The 27,676-nt window shown below is 46.7% G+C and overlaps 1 protein-coding gene across 5 annotated transcripts in view; it reads left to right on the forward strand.

Annotated features, from left to right (window-relative positions):
* Window positions 1-27,676, forward strand: part of CIC (capicua transcriptional repressor) — a 410,013-nt gene that overhangs the window by 318,840 nt on the left and 63,497 nt on the right. For 4 of the 5 annotated variants that reach the window (XM_069201390.1, XM_069201394.1, XM_069201391.1 and 1 more), the window contains 2 exons: window positions 12,093-12,376; window positions 17,918-18,072. In XM_069201390.1, coding sequence (XP_069057491.1) covers window positions 12,093-12,376; window positions 17,918-18,072 — 439 coding nt within the window. The remainder of the gene's footprint in view (window positions 1-12,092; window positions 12,377-17,917; window positions 18,073-27,676) is intronic. The other variant, XM_069201393.1, reaches the window with a different exon arrangement.

Raw genomic sequence — 27,676 nt, forward strand, 5'->3', positions numbered from 1 at the left:
AGTGGTGTAAGTAATTATGATGGGCTGTACAATTTATTTGTGAAAGAACACCTGTTAAGTAATTGTTTCAATGATAAACTGCATCAGCATCTGGTAGACCTAGGACCAATTTCTCCCCAAGAATTGGGAAAGAAGGCGGACCATTGGGTCAAGACAAGGGTGTCCAAAACTTCCACAGGGGGTGACCAAAAGAAAGGGGTCACAAAACCTCCCCAGGGGAAAGGTGGTGAGACAGCCAAAAATAAAAATAGTCAAGAGTCTTCTAAAGGCCCCCAAAAACCTGCACAGGAGGGTGGGCCCAGAGCCTCTTCACAAAACAATCCTGGGTACAAGGGTAAAAACTTTGATCCCAAAAAGGCCTGGTGTCGAAACTGTAGTCAGTCTGGACACCAAACTGGAGACAAGGCCTGTCCCAAGAAAAGTTCCACTCCAAACTCCAATCCAGGTAACACTGGAATGGCTAGTCTCCAAGTGGGATCAACAGTGTGCCCAGAGCAAATCAGGGTCCACACTGAAGCTACTCTAGTCTCTGAGGGTGCGGTGGATTTAGCCACACTAGCTGCCTGGCCTCCTAACATGCAAAAATACAGGCAGCAGCTCTTTATTAATGGGACAAGTGTAGAGGGCCTGAGGGATACAGGTGCCAGTGTCACCATGGTGACAGAGAAACTGGTTTCCCCTGGCCAATACCTGACTGGAAAAACTTATACAGTCACCAATGCTGACAATCAAACTAAAGCACATCCCATGGCAATGGTAACTTTAGAATGGGGAGGGGTCAATGGCCTGAAACAGGTGGTGGTCTCCTCAAACATCCCAGTAGACTGTCTGCTTGGAAATGACCTGGAGTCCTCAGCATGGGCTGAGGTAGAACTAAAAACCCATGCAGCCATGCTGGGTATCCCTGAACTGGTGTGTGTAAAAACAAGAGCACAATGCAAGGCACAGGGTGAAAAAGTAGAGCTGGAGTCTGGAAAAATGGCCCAGCCTACCAAGAGAAAAGGAAAGTCAGTTGGGAAACCAACTGCAACACAGTCAGAAAAAGAGAACCTCTCTTCTCAGGAAGAAGTTCTGCCCTCTGAGGGAACTGAGCCTTTGGAGCTTGAACCTTATCAGGTTGAGCTCTTAGGCCCAGGGGGACCCTCAAGGGAGGAGCTGTGTAAGGGACAAGAAACATGTCCCTCTCTTGAAGGCCTTAGGCAGCAAGCTGCTGAAGAGTCCAAGGGCAAGAAAAATGGAACACATAGGGTCTATTGGGAAGATGGACTCCTGTACACTGAGGCCAGAGACCCCAAACCTGGTGCCACTAGGAGAGTGGTAGTGCCTCAGTCGTTCAGAGAGTTTATTCTGACCTTAGCCCATGATATTCCCCTTGCTGGGCATTTGGGACAAACCAAGACGTGGGAGAGGTTAGTCAACCACTTCTACTGGCCCAATATGTCCCAGAAGGTTAAGGAGTTTTGCCTCTCCTGCCCCACCTGTCAATCCAGTGGTAAGACAGGTGGGCACCCAAAGGCCCCCCTCATTCCACTTCCAGTGGTGGGGGTCCCCTTTGAAAGAGTGGGTGTGGACATAGTTGGTCCACTGGAACCTCCCACAGCCTCAGGAAATATGTACATCCTAGTAGTAGTGGATCATGCTATTAGGTATCCTGAAGCTATTCCCCTTAGGTCGACTACTGCCCCTGCAGTAGCCAAAGCCCTCATTGGTATCTTTACCAGAGTGGGTTTCCCTAAGGAGGTGGTGTCTGACAGAGGTACCAACTTCATGTCAGCATACCTAAAGCACATGTGGAATGAGTGTGGAGTGACTTACAAATTCACTACACCATACCATCCACAAACTAATGGCTTAGTTGAGAGATTCAACAAGACATTAAAAGGCATGATCATGGGGCTCCCAGAAAAACTCAAAAGGAGATGGGATGTCCTCTTGCCATGTCTGCTTTTTGCTTACAGAGAGGTGCCACAGAAGGGAGTAGGATTCTCACCCTTTGAACTTCTGTTTGGTCATCCTGTAAGGGGACCACTTGCTCTTGTTAAAGAAGGCTGGGAGAGACCTCTTCATGAGCCTAAACAAGACATAGTGGACTATGTACTTGGCCTTCGCTCTAGAATGGCAGAGTACATGGAAAAGGCAACCAAAAACCTTGAGGCCAGCCAACAGCTCCAGAAGTTTTGGTATGACCAAAAGGCTGCACTGGTTGAGTTCCAACCAGGGCAGAAAGTCTGGGTTCTGGAGCCTGTGGCTCCCAGGGCACTCCAGGACAAATGGAGTGGCCCTTACCCAGTGCTAGAAAGGAAGAGTCAGGTCACCTACCTGGTGGACCTGGGCACAAGCAGGAGCCCCAAGAGGGTGATCCATGTGAACCGCCTTAAGCTCTTCCATGACAGGGCTGATGTGAATCTGTTGATGGTAACAGATGAGGATCAGGAGGCAGAGAGTGAACCTCTCCCTGATCTTCTGTCATCAGACCCAAAAGATGGCTCAGTAGATGGGGTGATCTACTCAGACACCCTCTCTGGCCAACAGCAAGCTGATTGTAGGAGAGTCCTACAACAGTTTCCTGAACTCTTCTCCTTAACCCCTGGTCAGACACACCTGTGTACCCATGATGTGGACACAGGAGACAGCATGCCTGTCAAAAACAAAATCTTTAGACAGTCTGACCATGTTAAGGAAAGCATCAAGGTGGAAGTCCACAAGATGCTGGAATTGGGAGTAATTGAGCGCTCTGACAGCCCCTGGGCTAGCCCAGTGGTCTTAGTCCCCAAACCTTACACCAAAGATGGAAAGAAAGAGATGAGGTTTTGTGTGGACTACAGAGGGCTCAACTCTGTCACCAAGACAGATGCTCATCCAATTCCTAGAGCTGATGAGCTCATAGACAAATTAGGTGCTGCCAAATTCTTAAGTACCTTTGACTTGACAGCAGGGTACTGGCAAATAAAAATGGCACCTGGAGCAAAAGAGAAAACAGCATTCTCCACACCTGATGGGCATTATCAGTTTACTGTTATGCCCTTTGGTTTAAAGAATGCCCCTGCCACCTTCCAAAGGTTGGTGAATCAAGTCCTTGCTGGTTTGGAGTCCTTTAGCACAGCTTATCTTGATGATATTGCTGTCTTTAGCTCCACCTGGCAGGATCACCTGGTCCACCTGAAGAAGGTTTTGAAGGCTCTGCAATCTGCAGGCCTCTCTATCAAGGCATCCAAATGCCAGATAGGGCAGGGAACTGTGGTTTACTTGGGCCACCTTGTAGGTGGAGGCCAAGTTCAGCCACTCCAACCCAAGATCCAGACTATTCTGGACTGGGTAGCTCCAAAAACCCAGACTCAAGTCAGGGCATTCCTTGGCTTGACTGGGTATTACAGGAGGTTTGTGAAGGGATATGGATCCATTGTGACAGCCCTCACTGAACTCACCTCCAAGAAAATGCCCAAGAAAGTGAACTGGACTGTGGAATGCCAACAGGCCTTTGACACCCTGAAACAAGCAATGTGCTCCGCACCAGTTCTAAAAGCTCCAGATTATTCTAAGCAGTTCATTGTGCAGACAGATGCCTCTGAACATGGGATAGGGGCAGTTTTGTCCCAAACAAATGATGATGGCCTTGACCAGCCTGTTGCTTTCATTAGCAGGAGGTTACTCCCCAGGGAGCAGCGTTGGAGTGCCATTGAGAGGGAGGCCTTTGCTGTGGTTTGGTCCCTGAAGAAGCTGAGACCATACCTCTTTGGGACTCACTTCCTAGTTCAAACTGACCACAGACCTCTCAAATGGCTGATGCAAATGAAAGGTGAAAATCCTAAACTGTTGAGGTGGTCCATCTCCCTACAGGGAATGGACTTTATAGTGGAACACAGACCTGGGACTGCCCATGCCAATGCAGATGGCCTTTCCAGGTTCTTCCACTTAGAAAATGAAGACTCTCTTGGGAAAGGTTAGTCTCATCCTCTTTCGTTTGGGGGGGGGTTGTGTAAGGAAATGCCTCCTTGGCATGGTTGCCCCCTGACTTTTTGCCTTTGCTGATGCTATGTTTACAATTGAAAGTGTGCTGAGGCCTGCTAACCAGGCCCCAGCACCAGTGTTCTTTCCCTAACCTGTACTTTTGTATCCACAATTGGCAGACCCTGGCATCCAGATAAGTCCCTTGTAACTGGTACTTCTAGTACCAAGGGCCCTGATGCCAAGGAAGGTCTCTAAGGGCTGCAGCATGTCTTATGCCACCCTGGAGACCTCTCACCCAGCACAGACACACTGCTTGCCAGCTTGTGTGTGCTGGTGAGAACAAAACGAGTAAGTCGACATGGCACTCCCCTCAGGGTGCCATGCCAGCCTCTCACTGCCTATGCAAGTATAGGTCAGTCACCCCTCTAGCAGGCCTTACAGCCCTAAGGCAGGGTGCACTATACCATAGGTGAGGGTACCAGTGCATGAGCATGGTACCCCTACAGTGTCTAAACAAAACCTTAGACATTGTAAGTGCAGGGTAGCCATAAGAGTATATGGTCTGGGAGTTTGTCAAACACGAACTCCACAGCACCATAATGGCTACACTGAAAACTGGGAAGTTTGGTATCAAACTTCTCAGCACAATAAATGCACACTGATGCCAGTGTACATTTTATTGCAAAATACACCCCAGAGGGCACCTTAGAGGTGCCCCCTGAAACTTAACCAACTATCTGTGTAGGCTGACTGGTTCCAGCAGCCTGCCACACTAGAGACATGTTGCTGGCCCCATGGGGAGAGTGCCTTTGTCACTCTGAGGCCAGTAACAAAGCCTGCACTGGGTGGAGATGCTAACACCTCCCCCAGGCAGGAGCTGTAACACCTGGCGGTGAGCCTCAAAGGCTCACCCCTTGGTCACAGCCCAGCAGGGCACTCCAGCTTAGTGGAGTTGCCCGCCCCCTCCGGCCACGGCCCCCACTTTTGGCGGCAAGGCTGGAGGGAACAAAGAAAGCAACAAGGAGGAGTCACTGGCCAGTCAGGACAGCCCCTAAGGTGTCCTGAGCTGAGGTGACTCTGACTTTTAGAAATCCTCCATCTTGCAGATGGAGGATTCCCCCAATAGGGTTAGGATTGTGACCCCCTCCCCTTGGGAGGAGGCACAAAGAGGGTGTACCCACCCTCAGGGCTAGTAGCCATTGGCTACTAACCCCCCAGACCTAAACACGCCCTTAAATTTAGTATTTAAGGGCTACCCTGAACCCTAGAAAATTAGATTCCTGCAAACTACAAGAAGAAGGACTGCCTAGCTGAAAACCCCTGCAGAGGAAGACCAGAAGACGACAACTGCCTTGGCTCCAGAAACTCACCGGCCTGTCTCCTGCCTTCCAAAGAACTCTGCTCCAGCGACGCCTTCCAAGGGACCAGCGACCTCTGACTCCTCTGAGGACGGCCCTGCTTCGAAAAAGACAAGAAACTCCCGAGGACAGCGGACCTGCTCCAAAAAGACTGCAACTTTGTTTCAAGGAGCAGCTTTAAAGACCCTGCAATCTCCCCGCAAGAAGCGTGAGACTTGCAACACTGCACCCGGCGACCCCGACTCGGCTGGTGGAGAACCAACACCTCAGGGAGGACCCCCGGACTACTCTACGACTGTGAGTACCAAAACCTGTCCCCCCTGAGCCCCCACAGCGCCGCCTGCAGAGGGAATCCCGAGGCTTCCCCTCACCGCGACTCTCTGAAACCTAAGTCCCGACGCCTGGAAAAGACCCTGCACCCGCAGCCCCCAGGACCTGAAGGACCGGACTTTCACTGGAGAAGTGACCCCCAGGAGTCCCTCTCCCTTGCCCAAGTGGAGGTTTCCCCGAGGAAGCCCCCCCCTTGCCTGCCTGCAGCGCTGAAGAGATCCCTTGATCTCTCATAGACTAACATTGCAAACCCGACGCTTGTTTCTACACTGCACCCGGCCGCCCCCGCGCTGCTGAGGGTGAAATTTCTGTGTGGGCTTGTGTCCCCCCCGGTGCCCTACAAAACCCCCCTGGTCTGCCCTCCGAAGACGCGGGTACTTACCTGCAAGCAGACCGGAACCGGGGCACCCCCTTCTCTCCATTCTAGCCTATGCGTTTTGGGCACCACTTTGAACTCTGCACCTGACCGGCCCTGAGCTGCTGGTGTGGTAACTTTGGGGTTGCTCTGAACCCCCAACGGTGGGCTACCTTGGACCAAGAACTGAACCCTGTAAGTGTCTTACTTACCTGGTAAAACTAACAAAAACTTACCTCCCCCAGGAACTGTGAAAATTGCACTGTGTCCACTTTTAAAGTAACTATTTGTCAATAACTTGAAAAGTATACATGCAATTGAAATGATTCAAAGTTCCTAATGTACTTACCTGCAATACCTTTCAAACAAGATATTACATGTTAAATTTGAACCTGTGGTTCTTAAAATAAACTAAGAAAAGATATTTTTCTATAACAAAACCTATTGGCTGGATTTGTCTCTGAGTGTGTGTACCTCATTTATTGTCTATGTGTATGTACAACAAATGCTTAACACTACTCCTTGGATAAGCCTACTGCTCGACCACACTACCACAAAATAGAGCATTAGTATTATCTATTTTTACCACTATTTTACCTCTAAGGGGAACCCTTGGACTCTGTGCATGCTATTCCTTACTTTGAAATAGCACATACAGAGCCAACTTCCTACAGTAGCATTTCTGATTTCCATCACTCAAGCGTGCCAGTGAGCTTCAGGCATTAACCCTGAAAGAACCCTTCTTCCAAGTTCACCCCATATTCCTCCCTAAGGTAGTCTTTCACTTCCACCTTAAATAGTCTGTTGAACTTCTGTCATTTTCCCCAAAACCTTATTAAGTTGCAGAGTGGGCTGTCATTACTTGGGATGTAAAACAAGACCTCATGGTACTACATTGAAAGAACTAAACCATTTAGGAAGACACAGCAACTCCTTGTTGCTTCCTCCAAACCCCATAAAGGAAAGGCTTTATCTAAATTAGGTATTGCCAGATGGATCGTTAGATGCATTTAGACATGCGATGCCAAAGCTAAAAGGACTATGCCCACTCGTCGCAGAGCCCAGTCCACTCGGAAAAAAAGGAGTCTCTATGGCCTTCCTGTGGAACATTCTATTAGCAGCGATAGCAAAGCAGCTATCTGGTCCACACCACACACTTTCACAAAACATTATTGGGTAGATGTCCTAGCCCGCCAGCAAGCTAATGTTGGTCAGGCAGTACTCCGCACACTCTTTCAATCTGCTGCAGCACCCCCAGGCTAGCCACCACTTTTCTGGGAGGTCTGCTTTACCGTCTATGCACAGCATGTGTATCTACAGTCACACATGCCTGGTATGGAAAATGTTACTTAACCAGTGAGCATCTGTTTGTGGCATGTAGTGCTGTAGATTCGCATGCACCCACCCTCCTCCACCGATGCCTAGGATCTTTTCCCTCTTTTGCACGGACATTCCCCTATACATCACTTTGCTGCACATTCCATCCTCACCTGCTGTGCAGTAAAACAAACTAACAATGGGATCCGATGACTGCGCATTGCTTGCAAGAGGTGGAGTCACAGTACCTTGTGACTCGAAAGACGACTTCTAAGAAAAACAGCTTGCACACATCCGGGCCAACACTAGATGGCAGGAGTATGCATAGCATGTGAATCTACAGCACTACATGCTGTTAACAGATGCCTACTGAGTGAGTAACATAATCCTTACACATGCTCTACATAAGGCCTGTGTGCCATGAATCTGCAAAAACTTTGTTGCCTGCATACTGTCCTCATTAATGTTTTTTTTAAATACTCATAGCCTGGTATAGCAAGGTTTTCATTAAATTGGGTTGAATATATGATTGTACGTTTTTTTTTTTTTTTTTAGAAGTAATAAAAAATTAGGGAAGTCTTACGAATGTTGCAATTGTGTATAATTGTATATTTCTGGAGGGAGTACTGGTTGTGTGATTGCAATCATGACCATAATGATAAAACAATGCATTTCTTTATGATTTTCAGCATTGGAATAGGAATCTTCTTTATCAAATGTGGCATTGGCATACAAGTATCTGAGCATTTGGTTAACTGCTTCAGTATCCCAATGATCTGAAAAGGAGGCAGGAATTATTTTGTAATCTAGTAACACTTGGAATATGGAATTTGGAGCAGCATTGTGACCCATGATCTGATAGGGGACCTTTTCTACACAGCCCAGCACAGGAAACACAGGGATGTTCAGTGCACAATGAACCCGACAATTCACCGTGAGAAGAACAACGCAGTTGCAATTCCTGAACCATAGTACAGTTCAGTTCTGTCACGAATATAATGCCCATTTATCAACAGTAAAACTGTTACCAACATGACAAACCACATTAACAAAAACAACTCTAGGTAACAATCTAAAGATAGAACCACAGTGCTATGTCACAAAACCGTAACAAGCAAGAAGTCATTGCTGGCATCTAGCAACTGCGGAATGGAGTGTATTTGTATGTCATTTAATTCAAACTCTGTATCAGAAGCATTCTTATACAGTCTAATTTCTTGAAGTGCCTACACTGCGATTGATGATCATTGCGTTTGTGGCTCATAGTAAACCACAGCAGTTAGGATTGTTGGAATTGCAGCATCCGCTACCTACTTGGAAGCCTATATTTGAATTAAAATGGGCGTCAGATCTTTAGCAGAGCTGTAGGGAGAGGCTGTGAGGTTCTACTCCGAAGGCACTTAGGTGTCAAGGCGGGTCTGCTAAACAGAATTGGCCACGTAGTCCTTTTTATGTTATTGATGGGTGCCTTCCTGTTTTGTTTTCTTTAACCTGCTAGTAAAGGCAAGATTACTCTGTGTGCCTTCTACCGCAAGACCTGTAACAAGTGTTCTGTAAGATGGACCACAAACTTGTTTATTAACGATCTTTTCTTCATCTCTCTTTCCAACTTTGAGGAGCCAGCGGTCAGCAGCTTTGTAAACTTTACCTTTGCCGTAATTAGAATGCTTAACATTAGATCGCTTGGTTTTGACCTTTTTGACGTTCCGCAGAAAATCAGCTGTCTAGATCAAACATTTCCTCTTTGTCCAGCTTTCCAGAGAGATCCCTGGAATTGCCCTCAGAGACCATTCTAATGGATGCGTCCATCCCATGATAGGGGCTCATATGGGCACTTAGGACCTGATTTAGAACTCGGCGGACCGGTTACTCAATCACAGCAGCGATGACGGATCTCCCAACCGCGGACATCTAAACGCCATAGAAGATGATTGGATTTAGATTTGGGCAGACGGGATATTGGTCACCGCTCTGACGGAGTCACCCATCCGCTGAGTTTCAGATCAGGCCCTTACGGCTTAAAGAATGTGGTGACCCTTTACTTATAGAAACCAGGGCCTTCAACAGGACGCAAAACATAAGGCTCATTTGGAGTAAATTATAAACTAAAATATTTTTTTAAGGGATGCTTCTATTGATCACATATAAATATTAATGCTTTGCAAACACCACAAGTATTGGTACGTTATGCGGTTATTACTAGTGAAAGAGGTAAGCACAGATACGATAAGTACTGGAATTGTCCTTTTGCACATTTGTCGTTGAATGTGTCCATTCCACCAAGGGTGCTAAAACTGGTAGTGAAGTGACAGCAAGGTTCTCGGTTAGAAGTAGATCAGGAACACACGGGAAGGAGAAACTGGTGTTTTGACAGTAACCTGAGACGGACACAAATCAGGGTACAATTGGGGCTTCCATTTCTGCTCCAAAGTCAATCCATTTGACACAGTCCAAAACCACAATAGTCGGTGTGGGACCCCAGTTTGGTTAATTTGGGGATGGAGGGTCAGTCCCTTCATCACGACAAAGGCACCCTCGTTTCTGACTACCATATACTAGAGCCAAAACCTGTTACTTCGCACATTTGTTGAATAAATACTTTATGGTGTGGTTTAGATTAATTGAAGTAATTGTGCAATCTCAGGCCATTAAAAACTATACAGCAACATTAGTAATAGATTGTTTTCATAGGCTGGTTTAGAGATGCCTCTGAAATGTAATTATCATTATCCTTTGAGTCTCTAGGGGCCCTCATGACTGAATATAAAAATGTTAGTCACAGTGAGTACTCCAGCTCTTTTTCCTGCATACATCATTCTGTCTCTTTAGTTTGCTCACACCTGTTTCTAAAAACGTAATAATTTGCACTGCAGTCCGATCTTCCTTTGCCATCAAACATCTTTAATTCCTCCTTCCTGCGACTCCCTTCTTTAGAGAAAATTGTGCATCGCAGTCTTGCCCGCACTTCTCACAAGCTGTGCAGGAACAAAATACTCGCAGCGTACCCACGTTCCACAGATATCCCATTTATTCTCCGCCCTGATTGAAACTCACTGGATAGCATTGAGATAAATGTACTTCTGATGAACCCCTCTAACACGCTTCTAGCGAGCGCAAACCTTCTATAGTGTAGCGCTTCCACCATCATGTACCTAGCATCCTTTGCCTGTCGGAGTATCGATGTCATGCCTACATCATGCCCATCCAGTTCCCTCGCCTGGTAAAGTGAAACAAAGTACACTGTCCGTAGAAGTGAGTCATTACAATATCTCTAAAACTGAGATGGGTACAAAAGGAAAAGACTAATAAACAACATGAGCGGGAAAGGGAAAATGTTTAGGAAAAGGCAGAAACATGATGGTCTTGAACATTTTAGTAAGTGGATTAAAAAACAAACTCAATTAAATTTAAATTCCCAGTTCAAACTCCAAGACAAAGTATGAAACTTAATATTATTATTTATATTAACTTATTAACGCAATACTCCATCCCTACCCCCGTTTTTTAATTGACTTGTTTCTCGCAATTTGACACATGATCAGAGCTGTCCGTAGCTCTGCTTGTTATATTGATCTCCTTCTCTGGACGCCGTGTTTCTGTTTCACCTTGTTTATTAATTCAATAGAAATACTGGATTCAAAAATAAAACTTATTGATGCAGTACTAGTTTAGGGCAAGCAATGATTAGAAGCCACGGGTTAAACTAACATTCAATCCAGCAGTTTGAAAGCTGAAAATCTGGAGACTGAGCCAAGGTGAGCTAGGAGCAGTCTAACCCTGCCGAGCTTATCCTGAGGGTCTTTTGAAGAATTAGGCTTCTGAGCATCCCAGCACGCTCTCTCACTGCCCTTAGTCTCACCTAGTTTTCCTCCAACGTGCTTTACCAGCAACTACTTGAGTTGTCTCGAACGTTTGTCTTTCTCCAGGTGTGTTGAGCATTCCCCTGGCTAAGGGCTTGATTTAGATATTGGTGTACAAGTTACTCCCTCACAACGGAGACGGAAATCCCGTTCTGTGAAATCTAGAACCCATTATGTCCTGTGGGATTTAGATGTCGGCGGACGGGATATCTGTCACCATTGTGACCGAGTAACCCATCCTCAAATACCTAAATCAGGCCCTACGTTTTTAAAGCCCAAGTGCATTTCAAGGTCCACTACCCATTCTTCAACCACTTTCGAGCATACCTTAGCTCCATTGGTAAGGGTCTTCCTGTTGGTTTCTTTGTCCTGTAATGAAGTTGCTGTTTCTTCCCTCATAAGTCTGTTCACTGTTCGCTGCCCAGCTTTCTTTAATTTGTAAAGAGCAAACCAAAACTGCTACTTTGTTTGTAAACTCGTCAACATGCATTCTGACCCAAGCTAATGTCAAGATTGAACCTGTACGGTGACAGTGCAATTAGTATAGGCCTGGTTTAGATTTTGGCTGATGGGTTACTCTGTCTTGTCTGCTGTATCGCAATCGCCTTAGGATGTAATGGATCGTAGTAGAACAGACGGGATATCCATCCGGTTTGTGACTGAGTATTCAACCACCCCCCCACCCCCGGCCAAGATCTAAATCAGGCCCTCTCTCTTTTTCCCTGTTTGCACCATAAGTCATAGCAGAAACAAACGTATAACTTTGTTCTCTCTCCGCATACTCTTGCCCCCAACACTGCTTCTTACACCTTTTGGTACCCTTCAAACCCCTTTGCTGTACCTTCTCCTGTCCTTCATTTAACTTCCACATCTCGAGGGTTTCTACTAGTCCCTTCACATTCTGTGTCTCTTCTAATGTCTCAGGCTGTGAAGTATCCTACTGCTTCTGAGTGGCGAAGCCCTGCTTCCGAGAGCAGATCTGAAGGAGGCACGCCATCTGCTCCACCCACATCCTCCAGCTCTCCGGCACCACCCACCTGCGCGAACTCCTCCACCCTGGCAGCATCCAGCTCCAACAACCTCTCGGCCACTGAGACCATCAAAGCAACAGGAGCATCTTCTGACTCTGCTGAAAGGAAGGAGGGCCCTATCAAAAAGGTGAAGCTGCGCCCGCCACCCCTCAAGAAGCCTTTTGAGATGGTGGACAGGTGAGTGATGGAGGTGCCCAGTTTGTTGTGTGTATATTGTTCTGTGCAGTGCCTGGACTTGCAGTGTACAGTTTGGGACAGATTTAAGAGCCCCTAGCACCTCCTTGCGTAACATTAGTGTAGTTTACGCTAATGTGGCCCAACGAGGCCAGAATCCCTGCGCCAAATTTACAAAGTGGGGCAATGTGGCGCAAAGAAATCTTAGAGATTTCTTTACGTCATTTTTTTTCAGCATTTTTAACACCTGCTCAGAGCAGGCGTTAAAAGGAGGCAAACCATTGTTTACAATGGGCCTCAATGGGCTTTGCAGGATTAGCGTCAACATTTTTCACGCTACTCCTGCAAAGCACCAAACTAGTTCAAAACTTTTGATGCTAGTTCCCTTAACTACCGCCATGGTGCGCTGTATCTTAGTTACGACACACACATTTTGTCATTAGGGGGGTGCTAAGGTGCGCAAGAAAAGTGGCGCTGCGCCCAGACTTGCCTTTTAAAAACCACTTGGTTTCATTTGTGCATACGTCATGCCTTTTCCGGTGTAAAGCCCTCCTCGAGAGCACCGGTAAACTACTGGAAACATACAAGGCTCCATGTTTTCTGTATGGTTTCTGGACTACTATTTCTCTTTATTTTGCAGCACGGTCGCACTGTGTGCAGTGTGATCGCGCTTGTTTTTTTTCCTCCATTTAATGTGGCAAGAAAAGTCTGGTTAGGAGTTTACAACATTAATAGCTCTAACTCGACGTAATGCGAGACCCATTGCATTGCAAATGCTTGTTTTTATTCTGGACCACCAACCTTGGTTTGATAAATATTGCTAATAGGAAGAGACTTTAACATGCCAATCACCTTTTCAAGGGAAAGTGGGTCACACAAGTGTGGTTCCCAGAATACCAAATCACAGCTCTGAATTCCAACTTTATCAATTCTATGTCCTGCACAAAAGGTGGCCCCCTTTTTAGAGACTGGCCGTGTCCATTGGTGGCATGCCAAACTCAGTTTACACCCTTCCTGACCCACTCCTTGAAGCTTGTACTATTTGGTACATAGGGGGCAGTGCTCTGTCCATTCCTTGGCCTTTGTCCAGGGTAGTTATCCCCTGCCTTGTGTGAAACAAATCATCCTCCGTTTCCTGTGTTTTTGTCACCGGTATATGCAGGGCTTAGTCCAAGTCCAGTACGCATAACATTTAGACCAGTCAGAGCTGTGCTTACTGGATCTCCATCTGGCTAGCAACGCAGAGACTGGTTGCTTCTCCAAGATTGGATGAGCACACAAACATGTGAAAATGTCTGATTCTGTGTTGGCTCCGGGATCCAGCCTTGATCCCCTCTGGGATTACAAGTACTTGTAGCCCATAGGCAGATAAGGTCTGTGTGTCAGAGGAAAGCAGAACCATAAGTAGATTGGCTGATTCTAGTTCTGATCGCACAGCTCACCTTGATTCTGCAACATTTGGAAATATTTTCCTTGACCTTATATTTCCAAACACATTGTGATTTTTAGTCAACATTGGGACCTAATGGTAAAGACCACAATCTGGTTGGACCTCTTGCTGCGTTCATGCACCTGGTCCCTTGGGTGTCTTGATCAGCTCTTAAGTTTTCAAGATGAAGACCATGGATAAAATGTCACCCTAACTGCAGTTGGGCTCCAGTTGCAAGGTACTTGGAACCGTGTCCCTAACGGGATACTGGACCACCATGTCCTGACCACCAGGAGCAGCAGAGACTACTGCATGGAGGTCTAGTTGTTTGGGTAATGGCTTTCTGATATATATTTCTAGGAACCATACCATTTACTCTGGCCACTGTCCTATCTTTTTGAAAAATAAATATTTATTTTAACTTAATGCAGCATTTTTACTCTTCAACGAGCCTCACAGAGCAAAGACAGGAACCTGCAAAAAGTATTGCAAAGAGAGAAATCAAGACAGGTAAAAAAATGATTCATAAAACACTGGCCTTTTAAGAGAATCAGAGCAGTGATAGTTTTCCTATTTGCACTTTGAAGGAACCATAGAATTCAACATTTTTGAGTCCCAGGTGGCACTGGGAACATCCCACTACTTTTATTTGAGGGGCCTGAAAGAGTGGTTGTGAGACGAGCCTGTGGTTAGCGGAGATGCTGTATCTGAAATCCTTCTTTAATGCCAGAATTCTGTTGGTCATAGAAGGCTTTGTCCATAAAGCGTGCAGTTCTGAAGAGAGATGTTTTCTTTATTAGTGACCATGGCAGCTTTTTTCTTGGCACATTTGCAGAATGGGTGCTCTTATCAACAAGATTCAGAGTATCCAGCATTCTGCTAAGTGTGTTGCTGCGACTACCAATTAAAAGCCTTTAAGTTAATCAAGCCAAGATAGCACACAGGCTGCAACCTCACTGGTGTGCAGGAGTCTGACAGTGTACAGCAGCACTGAGTTTAGGGATTGCAAGAGCCCTGAGATATTCTGTAAACTAGAGCGATGTTGGAAGGGTTTGGGAAAGGCAAGAGTTTGTGAACGGTTGATAAAGAAAGAAGTAACCCAATTTGTCCGGAGATTCTTATCACTAAGTCTACGAAGCAGGATAACATGGTCCATAGTATCAACGGCAGCAGAAAAAACAAACTAACTCGATGGAGTCACATCGTCTACGATCTTCAGAGTTTATCAGTAGTTATTAAAAGTGCCATTTTGCAACATGAATCTTTTTCTAGATTCACATGATGTCCTTATGCTGCCATGTAGTGGTTGGAACTGGAAAGTCCTACCTACTTAACCTTTTTTTCCTCTCCTCTTGGAGACTGATGGGTGTGAAACCAGATCCCTCGAAAGTAGGCTATTAAACCCCTTAGTATGGCTAATCTTCAGATTGTTTTTTTGTCCGCCATGGGACTCGGAGGTGCCTGAAATGCTGCAGAAGGAGAGCGGGAAGAAAACCCCGACGAACTAACAGCAATATCAATGTTGGTAGAAATAAATGTTGCTTGAGAGAAAAGTCCTGATTTGTGATTTTGGGAAGTTGACCACTTTCAGCCTCTATAAATACTTTTTTATTGGGAAGAATTTTACAGAGAAGAGGTAAATGTCTCTGGTTAATGCTAACGGGTATGTAGTGCGCTCTATAAATATATTGATTGATTGAAATGCTAATTAATGGCATTTTAGAGCTAACTGACTTAAGTGTTTTTGTTTGTGGGACCGTAATCGAAGTTAAGTAATTTTATCTTTTGTAATACCTTAAATAGGTTGGCTATCATCAGTATCCGCTGCTGCATTTGTTCTTCCCACCCAAGATGGTTACAAGTTTCATAACAAAGGGGTTTTATAGCTTCATAAATCAGGTGTCTGGGCCCAGGCCAGTCTTATCTAAAAGGAAAGCAAATATTCCCCTGCTCGCTTAAGAGAGGGAAGTCACAGAAACACTTTTATGACTGGAAGAGATTTCAAGCTATGCTAGAGCAGAAACTCTGGAGCAATTCAGTGGGCCACATTTTCCTTTTAGACGTCTGCTGTTATGTTCTAAAATAACTGTAGATGATGTACACAAGCTACCATCAGCTGCTGACAAACAATGGAAGAATGCGCTTTCCATAGGAAGCGGGAAAGCTGATGTAAATAACTCTCAAAATTTAGGAATCTTTAGTCCTGACGAAGGCTGGCAACCCCTGTTGGCGGAAGGAGTACAGCCGAAACATGTTGACAGTATGGAGACGATAGGGTAATTATGACCCACTGACCATCTCAATCTGTTTTCAATTCTGCCAGAAGGAACATCAGAATAAATCAAATAGGCTTTGATATGCATTCTAAGCAGTTTTAACTGTTAATCTATACGATTCCTAAAAACAATCTTTTTTTTTTTTACTTCACCCTTTAATAAGGTTTGCATTCCATCTCACCCTAGAAAGTGCAAATACATAATTTTAATGTATTCTATTGTTGGCTGAACTCTGCTTACTTAATTGGTAATTAAGGGCCTTCTCTTTTCTAAAGTAAAACGCCTACTAAGCATGAATGTTGACAGTTTCTTTGCTACCCTCAGGAGGGCAGATACTCAAAAAGGACTGAATTAGTTGTACAGTTTGTCTGTTAGAATGGTGCCAAAGACATATGTCAGTAGCCACACAGGGTACAGCCCAGTAACCGCAGGTTGCCACAGACCTTGCAGGGTTGCCGCAGAAGCAAGGCTTCACTCACATATATTAGATATCAGCCCAGTCAGAAGGGAGCGTGGCAGTCTGCCAGAAGTTCCACTCTTGGTCAGATGTCTTCCCCCCTACAAGGGTGTGTCTCGTATCTTAGAAAAGTGTGCAGGAGTCCTTGGTGTCAAGTGATCTACTGCTAGGACTGACTAAGGGCTACATTAATGCCAGGGTAGGAAACCAGAGCTAGCTATTGACATTTCAAACATTTATCCAATGTTGGAGGAGTGCATCTTCCCTGTTGTCACATATTTGTGGACACTGAAGCCAAGTTTGACAGGTCCAACTGGTTTTTACTGGCCCGAGGAAAAACACAGAGCATCTCACCTGTTCCTGTTGCCCCCGGCAAGCAACAGCACAGGATATCAGACAGAGCAGGTGTCACCTTGGCAGAGGAAGCCCTACTCAAGAAAGGAGTGTGTGCAGGCGGGCAAGTCCATCATGAACTTGAACAGTCTTTCCAAATAAGTTATCTTCTTGTGAAGGAGACATGGAGTCCAAATCACTCTCCTTTCTCCAAGTAATGCATTAAACAAATACACATGATGTCCACTTTCTGTACATGTCCCACAAAGGTGTGCCTGCAGGTATCCCAGGTGTGGACCCAAAAATAACCTTATACTCTGGGTTGAGGGGGCAGAAGCTACTCGAGCTCTAGAGGGAGTTATACTTTAGGTGTCTCCCAGTAATCTGAGACCATCTCACGATGAACAAACAGAAAAATAGGTGGATTACTTCAAACTGCATTTTCAGGATGATCAAGTCCTATGACTGGGAGGTAAGACACCACAGCTTTCTCAAGCAGCGCACGTGGCTCGTGTGGGGGATGAGGCCACAGCTTTACTCTGTGGTGCACCTGACCTATGTGAAGCAATATGCCACAGAGGCACGTATGACTTGAGCGAAGTGGGATACCACAGCCTTCCCGAGCAGTGTGCGGACCCACACGAGGCAGAATGCCACCGCTTTCCCAAGCAATGCAAGACTCCTCACCGGCAGGATACCTTTATCTCAACAGTTAATGACGCTGCCTCAGTGCTGCCATCACCGTTCTGCGACATATTATCCACAAAGGCTAGGTTGTGTTGAAAGAGCTCTGTTTGTCTTGTAAAGAATGTGTGAACAATATTGCATTAACCCCCTGACATATGGGAAGGATGCGTGAGATTATGAATATGAGGAAGGTAGCGTGATCAAGGCATGTACTCATTGCAGGTTATCAAACCTTTCATTATTAGGCAGCGTTATTGTCCTCCGATTCCGCTTCTTCTCTGGTGCTGGGTGAAGTTACATTTGTGAAGGAGTTTCACATCCTGGAACTGACCTCTATGCCTTCCTTTCTACGCCATCTCCAGCAGGGTTCTTTCTGAGGTGGACTTCGAGGAACGCTTTGCGGAGCTGCCGGAGTTCAAGCCAGAGGAAGTGTTGCCTTCCCCGACGCTGCAGTCCCTCGCCACTTCTCCGCGGGCCATCTTGGGGAGCTACCGCAAGAAGCGCAAGAACTCTACAGGTGAGTGCACTTTATACTGCTACCACAGTCCGTCCTCACACTTTTCAATCTTTTTGGAGGCCGTAGCATGTTTCGGCTTCCACGTTGGATCGCTGTGAACCTACTTTTTCCTGAGGTCTTGTACTTATGTCCTGTTGATCACCTAAATGGCTCGTGCTTGGGAGATACTTTTATTCTTTCGGTATTGTTTCCGAGCCTCAGTATGCCTTTTATGTTAGATTTTAGGTAAAGTAAGGTCGCTACAAGACTTTCACTGGTTGTCAAGTTGGCTTCTTGTGCTCCTCTTTATCTGTGCGAAGTGAGCGCCAAAGAGTTTAATAGCGGCATCAGGGGCTAATATTTGCATCAACTGATTCGCCAAGGTTTCTTTCCTCGTATAGTGGAGCAGATAGGTAAGTTACCCGTAAGACCTGTATATAAATATTGTAGCTTCCCGGGTAAGGATCTTCGCGCTGCCACTTTCTCATTACCTGAATGATCAGCAGCATCACATTTGGCTCTGCCAAGACTACAGTTAATGTTCTAAAAAGAGGATTTTTTATTAGTTGTCAGGATTTATGTGGCAGGACCATAGTCTAACCAGACAAGGGGTGTCAGCAGCAGTTCTTCTCTTGGGTTGTAGTAAATGCAGTTCATAGTGTTTGGGAATGTGTGCACAGATGCATGGTTGATGCCCGTAGCGTGCCCGTTTGGGGGTGCTTGAGGTAACCTTAGCCTACACCACGTAAAGCAACTCTCAAAAGCAGACAGGAAACCGGCATTGGTACGGTTTACACTTGAGCATATATTTGGATTTACATAGATATGGTTAAGAGACATTCATCTACTTACAGTAACAGTTGGGGGTCCTTGAGTACTTATCATGTGGATGCAGTCAGGGATGTGGGTTCATCATTGTCAGCTGTGGCACACACATCTGTTTACTGTAGGTACATCAGTTGTTAAAGTTACGCCAGAGCAATGAGGGGTTTGCCTAGAACAGTGAGATGAGGGAACTGCAAGCCAACCTGGAAGGCGAGGTGTGTGCAGGGCAGATGACATGTAAGTGGAAGTACAAAGCCCTCATAATTCATTCTACTGCTCTTATTGTATCATCCTAGGGTGATGTGTCCTCTGAAGTAGGGATAAAAATCTGTTTTCTGAAAGACCTGCCTCTGTCTAGAATGTCTGCTTGCGCATGTGCCCTCTTTGAGGCAGTGAAGAGAACTTTTCCTAATTTACACTCCTAACCAAAGGTGAGTAGCTACGCCTGCTGTATCTTTGCAGAAGACTCCTGATGCGGATTTCTGGCTCAATTGAACTGGAAGTGGGTGCCAGCTGTGTCCTGCATCCACAGCAAGGGTTGCTCTCAAGGATCTTGAATTTGTTGAGTTAGAATCCGAACGTAGGAATCCGTCCGTCCTCTTCCAGCTCATGGCTCTGTTGGTATTAGACTTTTTTAACACTGGTGATCCCTATAGTAACTTGTTAACTGATAAGGACAAGTCTATGATAGTTTGCTCCGCCATACGTAAGGTTCTTCAGGTCTGATGGTTCTCTCAAAACATGATTCAAAATATCTTGAAACAAATGTAAAGCCGTAGCTTCATGTCGCTTTTACAGCATTTTAATTGAGTTTCTATTATCATTAGAAGTGATTATTCTGAGTGGATATTGACTAAATTGAGTGTTATATATTGTATATAATGAATACGTTTTCCTGGAAATTCGTCACTGTTAGATTCTCCTTCATGCACCAGATTAGATCCTGAAACTTTGCAATGACTGCCAGAGTGGCGAGGAGTCTCGGTGTAGCTCCAGCCCTTGCGTCTGATGTGACTAAAGCCCTTCTTGCAAACTCAAGTTTTGTCTTTTACACGCCCTGATGCTTGGATTCTGAGGGTTTGTTTTCAGTTTTTACAGTCTCAAAAAATGCTTCTACTTTGAAATTGTAGCAGTGTGCACCTTCTTTGGTGTCTATAGAAAGGTGGTCACATATACTCCAACCTGGTGGAGAGGAAGGCCAAGCTCCAGAAGACTGAAGTCCCAAAACAGCGGGATCCTTCCGGCTCCAGGTTTCCATCATCATCCAAGTCAAATGGTAGGGAGCATTCTGAAGCAGAATTCTCCCATAAAAACCTTCTCTCCTATACGCGTTACTTTCTTGCTAGGAACAGGTCTGCAGTGCTAGTGATCAACAACTCCAGCCTCAGTAGGTTTGCTTATTATTGAAAACCGGCGCCATCGGCTGAGCTGCTTTCCGTGCTCCAGTTTCATCAGTCCCTCCATCAGCGGCCCCCTGTCTCGGCATCAGTCGCCACAAGGCCCTGCCCTGCTGGTGGTCTGAGCATAGCTACCACTGCCTCATTCTGCACCGGTCTGGAGTCAGCCTTTTCTCCACAAAATGCAGGCCTTTGTGGCTCAACCAAGGCAAACTCAGAGCCTCTTTTGAGGAGGATTCTTTGCACTTGACTCTGCCTCAAGCTCAGAAATTTGACAGGCTGGAGGCTCTCTTCAACTAGACTCTGGTGGCATTTAAAGGCTGTCTGTAAAGAAATGGGTTCTGCCCATTTAATTTGCCTGGATTTTTCGCTTTCAGACCACCTGGTTTTGTACTTTTTACTGTTGGTAAGCCTTTGGTTTAGGCCAGACCTGTATTTGCCTGAAAGGTGAACCCTCAGCTTGCTAAGCCCTGCCAACTGGCCCCTTTCTACCCGGAAATATGGCCTCTTCATCTGAACCAGGCCCCTTTGCTTTTCCTTCGCTCCTTCTGACCAGGATTCCATGCACATCAGCACTGTCGGGGAAAAGGTCTTCTTGTCTTGGAGCATGTCCTTGTGCTCCTCCAACAACTTGTTATTGTACGTGTCCCGAACACTGAGTCACCTACTCAGCTGGTTGCGATGAGACTTCCATTGTATGCCAGGTCCTTTCATGCAGTTTGACAAGGTTGGCCAGGACGCAGCCAAACACACCTTTAGGGCTGGGCTGGATATGGCCTGGTGCATGGGCATTGCTATTAGGCGACATGCCTGAATACGTTTAACTGATGTTTCTGGTGACATCAGGGAACACCAGATGGTCTCTCTTTAAACAAGTGCACAGATGTTTGGTGATAAAGCCTACCTTACAGTGGAGAGATTTAAAAAAGCCACTCCTCAGAGCGCCTGTTTGTGCTTGCTTCACCAGTATAGCGGTTCCATCAACAATACCAGAAATACCGAGGCTTTTTCACTAGCCCGTCCTCTTGTCAAAGACAACCCTCGCAGTCTACACAGCTGCCGCAACAGTCTTTTTGTGGCTTTGATGGCTTGTGGTGCCAAAGGCAGCAGTGATGGCTCCTTCCTATCCTCTGCTGCAAAGGCACTTTAATTCGCCCTCAATCAAACACAGGTGTTGAGTGGGGGATGCATTTTTCATTTTAAAGTTAAGTGGTGATTTATTATTAATGGACTTCTGGATCCCCCAGATTGTGAAAAATTGACAACCCCCCTATTCAAGACTCTGCTGCTCACATTTCTCCAGTTTTATCATCATGTCAACAGATTATGCCCGCATTCTTTCCTTGGTTGTGTTGATGTTCCTGAGCAAGGGGGCCATCGATCCCAAAGAGGACGTGGCCTTCATCCTATTATGAGCCTGTGAGGTTTTAGCTTCTTGCTCCACAAGCGGAAGTTCAGTGCTCTCACTGACCCACGTTCTCCCGGCTTTGGACTTGAGGGGGCACATGTTTTTATGTCCCAGTGCTGCAGTCCCACATGTGATATCTCACTCATGAATGGTTTGTAGTGCTCCAGTGTGGCTTTCCATCGGTCCCTCAGGGCGTGCACCAAGTGGATTTGTCTACTTGAGGCTTCTGTGCCCAGTGGTGAACAAGGTAGTTCACCGAACCTCCCAAGTCTATAACTTAACCAATAAGGACAGTTTGGCACTGAGTTATTTCTAACTGCCCTTAGCGGATGTGGGCATCACACGCCTTGCTTGCCATTCCTCCAACAAATCTATTTCCCCTGGCTGTTGGTCATGGTTTGTGACTGTGTGTCAAAAATAAAGTTATTCCACTGAAGCCACGATTGTCTGAAGCTTTGCAGTTCATGCTCTGGGCATCATTAAAGACTATCTTATGTACAGCTTTTCCGTGTTTACCTAATCAGTTATCGTTGTTAAAGTCGCCTGTTAAACGATTTTTAAAAGGACTAACTCGTACCTTTCCTCCCTTTCCATCCATCATTCACCAATTTGGTCACTTTTGAGCCCATGCACTGCTGTTCTTTGGTGCGTTTTACTTTGAAGACTGCTTTCCTCAATGTCGTCCCCTGTGCTGGACGGATTAGTGAAGTGCATCCCCCTTCAGACCATCACCTGTTTTCCTGTTTTTCTGGACAGGTTGGTGATTTGATTTCTGCCTCTGGTGGTGTCACAATTTCATGTGGGAAAGCCAATCTCCAGTTACATTCCTTCCCCCTTTACACCTTACCACAGCAAAGAGAGTGGCTGCATTGCTTGGATCTGCAAATGGCTTTGCGCTTTTAGGTCGACATAACCAACAATCCCTGTGTGGAAGCAGAGAATGATGAGGCGGTCAGGGGAGGCCTGTTTCGTGCTGGATGAACACCTCAATGCATCGACGAGCATTCCACTGGGTCAAAGGGCATTTGTTTTGATTTCCACCTGAGTGTGGGCACAAAGGTTGGAAACTATGGTGACGGTTTTATATAGTGCTGTGGGGTTAACGTCCCGAGGCAGCATCAGCGGAGTGGTTGAAGCCGCAAGGGACCCTCTGTGAGCTCTGGAAGCTTATGCAGCAATCCTAGATCAAATCTGGCGGCTGTGGAAAATTCAGAATATGAGAAATCAACTACCATGTAGATTATACTTGCTGGTGAGTAACTTGTGGTAACGACTCACTGCGCTAGACAGATTTCATTGTCCTAACCAGCGAGGTGAGAGACTTTCCTCCCAGGTGGTTAGAAACAAATCCTGCTCTGGGAGAGGTGTGTACGCATCCCAACGAACAGGATAACCTGCAGATCTGGCCCACCACCCTTGGTATGCGGATCTGGCTTTACTCACAGGAGAGATGTTGACTCCCCTTGCGCCAGGGCCCATTTGGCATCTGGAGCGGTGGGAAAATTAGTATTCAGGGAGGTGTGTCCACCTCTCAAGTTAGTCCCTCCCTTAAGGTGCGCTGCCTGATGTAGACACAACATTTAGAAATATGCCATTGTAGTTTTGGCACATTTAGGAATTGTGAGACAGGGTTATTCCCAATTCCCACAGGAAGTGGTCATATAGGGGTTGTAGTGACCCCGGGGTAAGTAGCCCATATGCTAATACCCTACACTTTGTGAAATGCCCCTAAGTGCAGTATTTAGGGGAGCCCCTGGCTCTAGGAGAACAGCCTACGACGGACACTCAAGAGCCACAAAAGCAAAGTACCTGACCTGGACCCAGCCCTGCCGGCTTGTCTGCTGCTCCCGTCAAATTGTGCTTAAGTTACTTCATCCTGCAGCTGTTGTGCCCCCAAAGCCTGGGAAGACTGCCTGCCATCAACAAAGACCCAGTGTAGGAAGTTGGCTCTGTATATACTATTTCAAAGTAAGAAATAGTGTGCACAGAGTACAAGGGTTCCCCTTAGAGGTAAGATAGTGGCAAAAAGAGATCATTCTAATGCTCTATTTTGTGGTAGTGTGGTCGAGCAGTAGGCTTATCAGAGGGTAGTGTTAAGCATTTGTTGTACACACACAGGCAATAAATAAGGAACACACACTCAAAGACAATTCCAGGCCAATAGGTTTTTGTATAGAAAAATATATTTTCTTAGTTTATTTTAAGAACCACAGGTTCAAGATTTACAAGTAATACTTCAAATGAAAGGTATTTCACTCAGGTATTCTAGGAACTTTGAATAATCACAATAGCATGTACAGTTTTGACAAAAATGGCAATAAGCTATTTTAAAAGTGGACAGTGCAAAAATCAACAGTTCCTGGGGAGGTAAGAACATGTTAAGTTCACAGGTAAGTAAAACACTTACAGGTTTCAAAGTTGGGTCCAAGGTAGCCCACCGTTGGGGGTTCAAGGCAACCCCAAAGTTAGCACACCAGCAGCTCAGGGGCAGAGGTCAAAGAGGTGCCCAAAACACATAGGCTTCAATGGAGAACAGGAGTGCCCCGGTTCCAGTGTGCCAGCAGGTAAGTACCCCCGTCCTCGGAGGGCAGACCAGGGGGGGATTTGTAGGGCACCAGGGGGGACACAAGCAGACACAGAAAGTATACCCTCAACGGCACAGGGGCGGCTGGGTGCAGAGTGCAAACAGGCGTCGGGTTTTGTATTGAAAGCAATGGGGAGACTCAGGGGTATTTTCAACGATGCAGGCAGGCACAGGGGGGGCTCCTCTGGGTAGCCACCACCTGGGTTAGGCAGAGGGTCGCCTGGGGGTCGCTCCTGCACTGGAGTTCGATTCCTTCAGGTCCTGGGGGCTGCGGGTTCAGTGTTGGTTCCAAGTGTCGGGTCCCTTGTTACAGACAGTCGCGGTCAGGGGGAGCCTCTGGATTTCCTCTGCAGGCGTCCCTGTGGGGGCTCAGGGGAGTCGTCTCTGGCTACTCACGGGCTCGTAGTCGCCAGGGAGTCCTCCCTGTAGTGTTGGTTTTCCGCAGGTCGAGCTGGGGGCGTCGGCTGCAGAGTAGAAAGTCTCACGCTTCCGGCGGGAAACGTAAAGTCCTTAAAGTTGTTTCTTTGTTCCAAGAAGGTTGCAGATTGTTGATCAGGGCCGCTGTTCACGGGAGCTTCTTGGTCGTTGGTTGCAGGGCAGTCCTCTGAGGCTTCAGAGGTCGCTGGTCCCTGTTGGATGCGTCGCTGTTGCAGTTTTCTTCGAAGTTGGGAGACAGGCCAGTAGGGCTGGGGCCAAAGCAGTTGTCTCCGTCTTCACTGCAGGGCTTCAGGTCAGCAGTCCTTCTTGTTAAGGTTGCAGGAATCTAGTTTTCTAGGTTCTGGGGTGCCCCTAAATACTGAATGTAGGGGTGTGTTTAGGTCTGGGAGGGCAGTAGCCAATGGCTACTTTCCTTGAGGGTGGCTACACCCCTTTTGTGCCTCCTCCCTGTGGGGAGGGGGGGCACATCCCTAATCCTATTGGGGGAATCCTCCAAAATCAAGATGGAGGATTTCTAAAGGCAGGGGTCACCTCACCTTAGGGGCTGTCCTGCCTGGTGGGTGACCCCTCCTTGTTTTTCTCATTATCTCCTCTGGACTTGCCGCCAAATGTGGGGGCTATGTGCAGAGGGCGGGCATCTCCACTAGATGGAGTGCCCTGGAGCATTGTAACATGAAGCTTGAGCCTTTGAGGCTCACTGCTAGGTGTTACAGTTCCGGCAGGGGGGAGGTGTGAAGCACCTCCACCCAGAGCAGGCTTTGTTTCTGGCCTCAGAGAGCACAAAGGCTCTCACCCCAGGGGGTCAGAAACTCGTCTCTCAGCAGCAGGCTGGCACAGACCAGTCAGTCCTGCACTGAAGGATTGGGTAAAATACAGGGGGCATCTTATGCCCTCTGTGTGCATTTTTTAATAAATCCAACACTGGCATCAGTGTGGGTTTATTATTCTGAGAAGTTTGATACCAAACTTCCCAGTATTCAGTGTGGCCATTATGGAGCTGTGGAGTTCGTTTTTGACAAACTCCCAGGCCATATACTTAATATGGCCACACTGTACTTACAATGTCCAAGAATAGACTTAGACACTGTAAGGGCATATTGCTCATACAGCTATGCCCTCACCCGTGGTATAGTGCACCCTGCCTTAGGGCTGTAAGGCCTGCTAGAGGGGTGACTTACTTATGCCACAGGCAGCATTTTGTGTGCATGGCATCCTGAGGGGGATGCCGTGTCGACTTTGCCGTTTTCTCCCCACCAACGCACACAGTCTGCAATGGCAGTGTGCATGTGTTAGATGAGGGATCCCTTAGGGTGGCACAACATATGCTGCAGCCCCTAGGGACCTTCCCTGGTCACAGTGCCCTTGGTACCACTGGTACCTTTTACAAGGGACTTATCTGTGTGCCAGGGGTGTGCCAATTGTGAAAACAATGGTACAATTTAGGTGAAAGAACACTGGTGCTGGGGCCTGGTTAGCAGGGTCCCAGCACACTTCTCAGTCAATTCAGCATCAGTATCAGACAAAAAGTGGGGGGTAACTGCAACAGGGAGCCATTTTCTTACACCCAGGAACCTCCTGTGAAGCAACAGAGCTGCTTCCCTGCAACTTCTAGGCACCCCTAGACCAACTGCGAGGACTCCGGACTACTAAAAATCAGTCACCTGAAAGCACTACAGCACCCATGTCGCACTTCAGAGTTGAAGTGGACCTATGGTGCCAGTGTGTTTCCCCAGCCCTGAAGAGAAAACGTCCAACTTGGACTTACCCACTGTAGACTCTCCGACGTCGCCTGCAGCCTCTGCATGCAGGCCCTCTTAACCGTGAGTGCTCTGGTGGAGAACACTCGACTCAGTGTTGTGTAGCCATTTTAATTATAGCTTTATATACGTTCTTTTAGCGAACTAGGCTTGCTGCTGTGCACTTTAACCCAGACATATTTTATTCAGCTTTGTTTTATTATTTTAACAATAGCCACATTTGCGGTCGTCTTGTATTTTCTCTACCTAGCTGTTCTTTGCCTAGGCCAGCACTGCGTTCTTAAACAAGACATTTCTTTCACTCTGTGCTTTTCTCAAGGCTGCAGTAAGATAGTTTGCCGGCAAACATGGTACGCTTTGTCTCTAGTGTTCATAGAAACATACACACCCTTACGTGGGGATCCTTTCTTGGAACATCAGCTGTTTTATTATAAAAACTCTACTTTGACCCATGTACGTTAGAGGGAGATTCCAGTCGGATGACCACAACTATATGCTGATTGCTGAGTGCTTCGCTACAGCTGCTTATGTAGACTACAGGCCTCTTGCTCAGGGTTGAGGGATGATGTCTTTCCAGGGAAACCTGAAGGGCAGAATGAGAGCTTATCATGCTGTGCTCTAACATAGCCTAGGTAGGAGCTATTTAATGATTCTAGTGACAATATGGTAACGTTATGTTCGATGGCATCTGTCGCTGTAGATACGCATGTTCTGCAATAGCTCGCCATCTGGTGTTGGGCCGGAGTGTTACAAGTTGTTTTTCTTCGAAGAAGTCTTTCGAGTCACGGGACCGAGTGACTCCTCCTTTTGTCTCCATTGCGCATGGGCGTCGACTCCATCTTCGATTGTTTTTTTTCCGCCATCGGGTTCGGACGTGTTCCTGTCGCTCCGAGTTTCGGAACGGAAAATTAGCTAATTTCGGAAGATTTTCGTCGGTATTGTTGCGTTCGGGATCGGCGTACTTAGATTCCACACCGCATCGAAGATCGAAGAGCTCCGGTGCCCTTCGGGGTAGTTTTTCGATCCTCCGTCGGGGCCTGGTCGGCCCGACCGCGTGCTGAAGAACGCCGATGGAACGGACCCCGTTCCGTTTCTGCCCCAAATGCCACAATAAATACCCCTACACAGACCAACACTTGGTCTGCAACCTGTGCCTGTCACCTGAGCACAGCGAAGACACCTGCGAGGCCTGTCGTGCGTTCCGGTCCCGAAAAAC

This window comes from Pleurodeles waltl, chromosome 7, assembly GCF_031143425.1.
Source record: "Pleurodeles waltl isolate 20211129_DDA chromosome 7, aPleWal1.hap1.20221129, whole genome shotgun sequence".
Taxonomy (NCBI): domain Eukaryota; kingdom Metazoa; phylum Chordata; class Amphibia; order Caudata; family Salamandridae; genus Pleurodeles; species Pleurodeles waltl.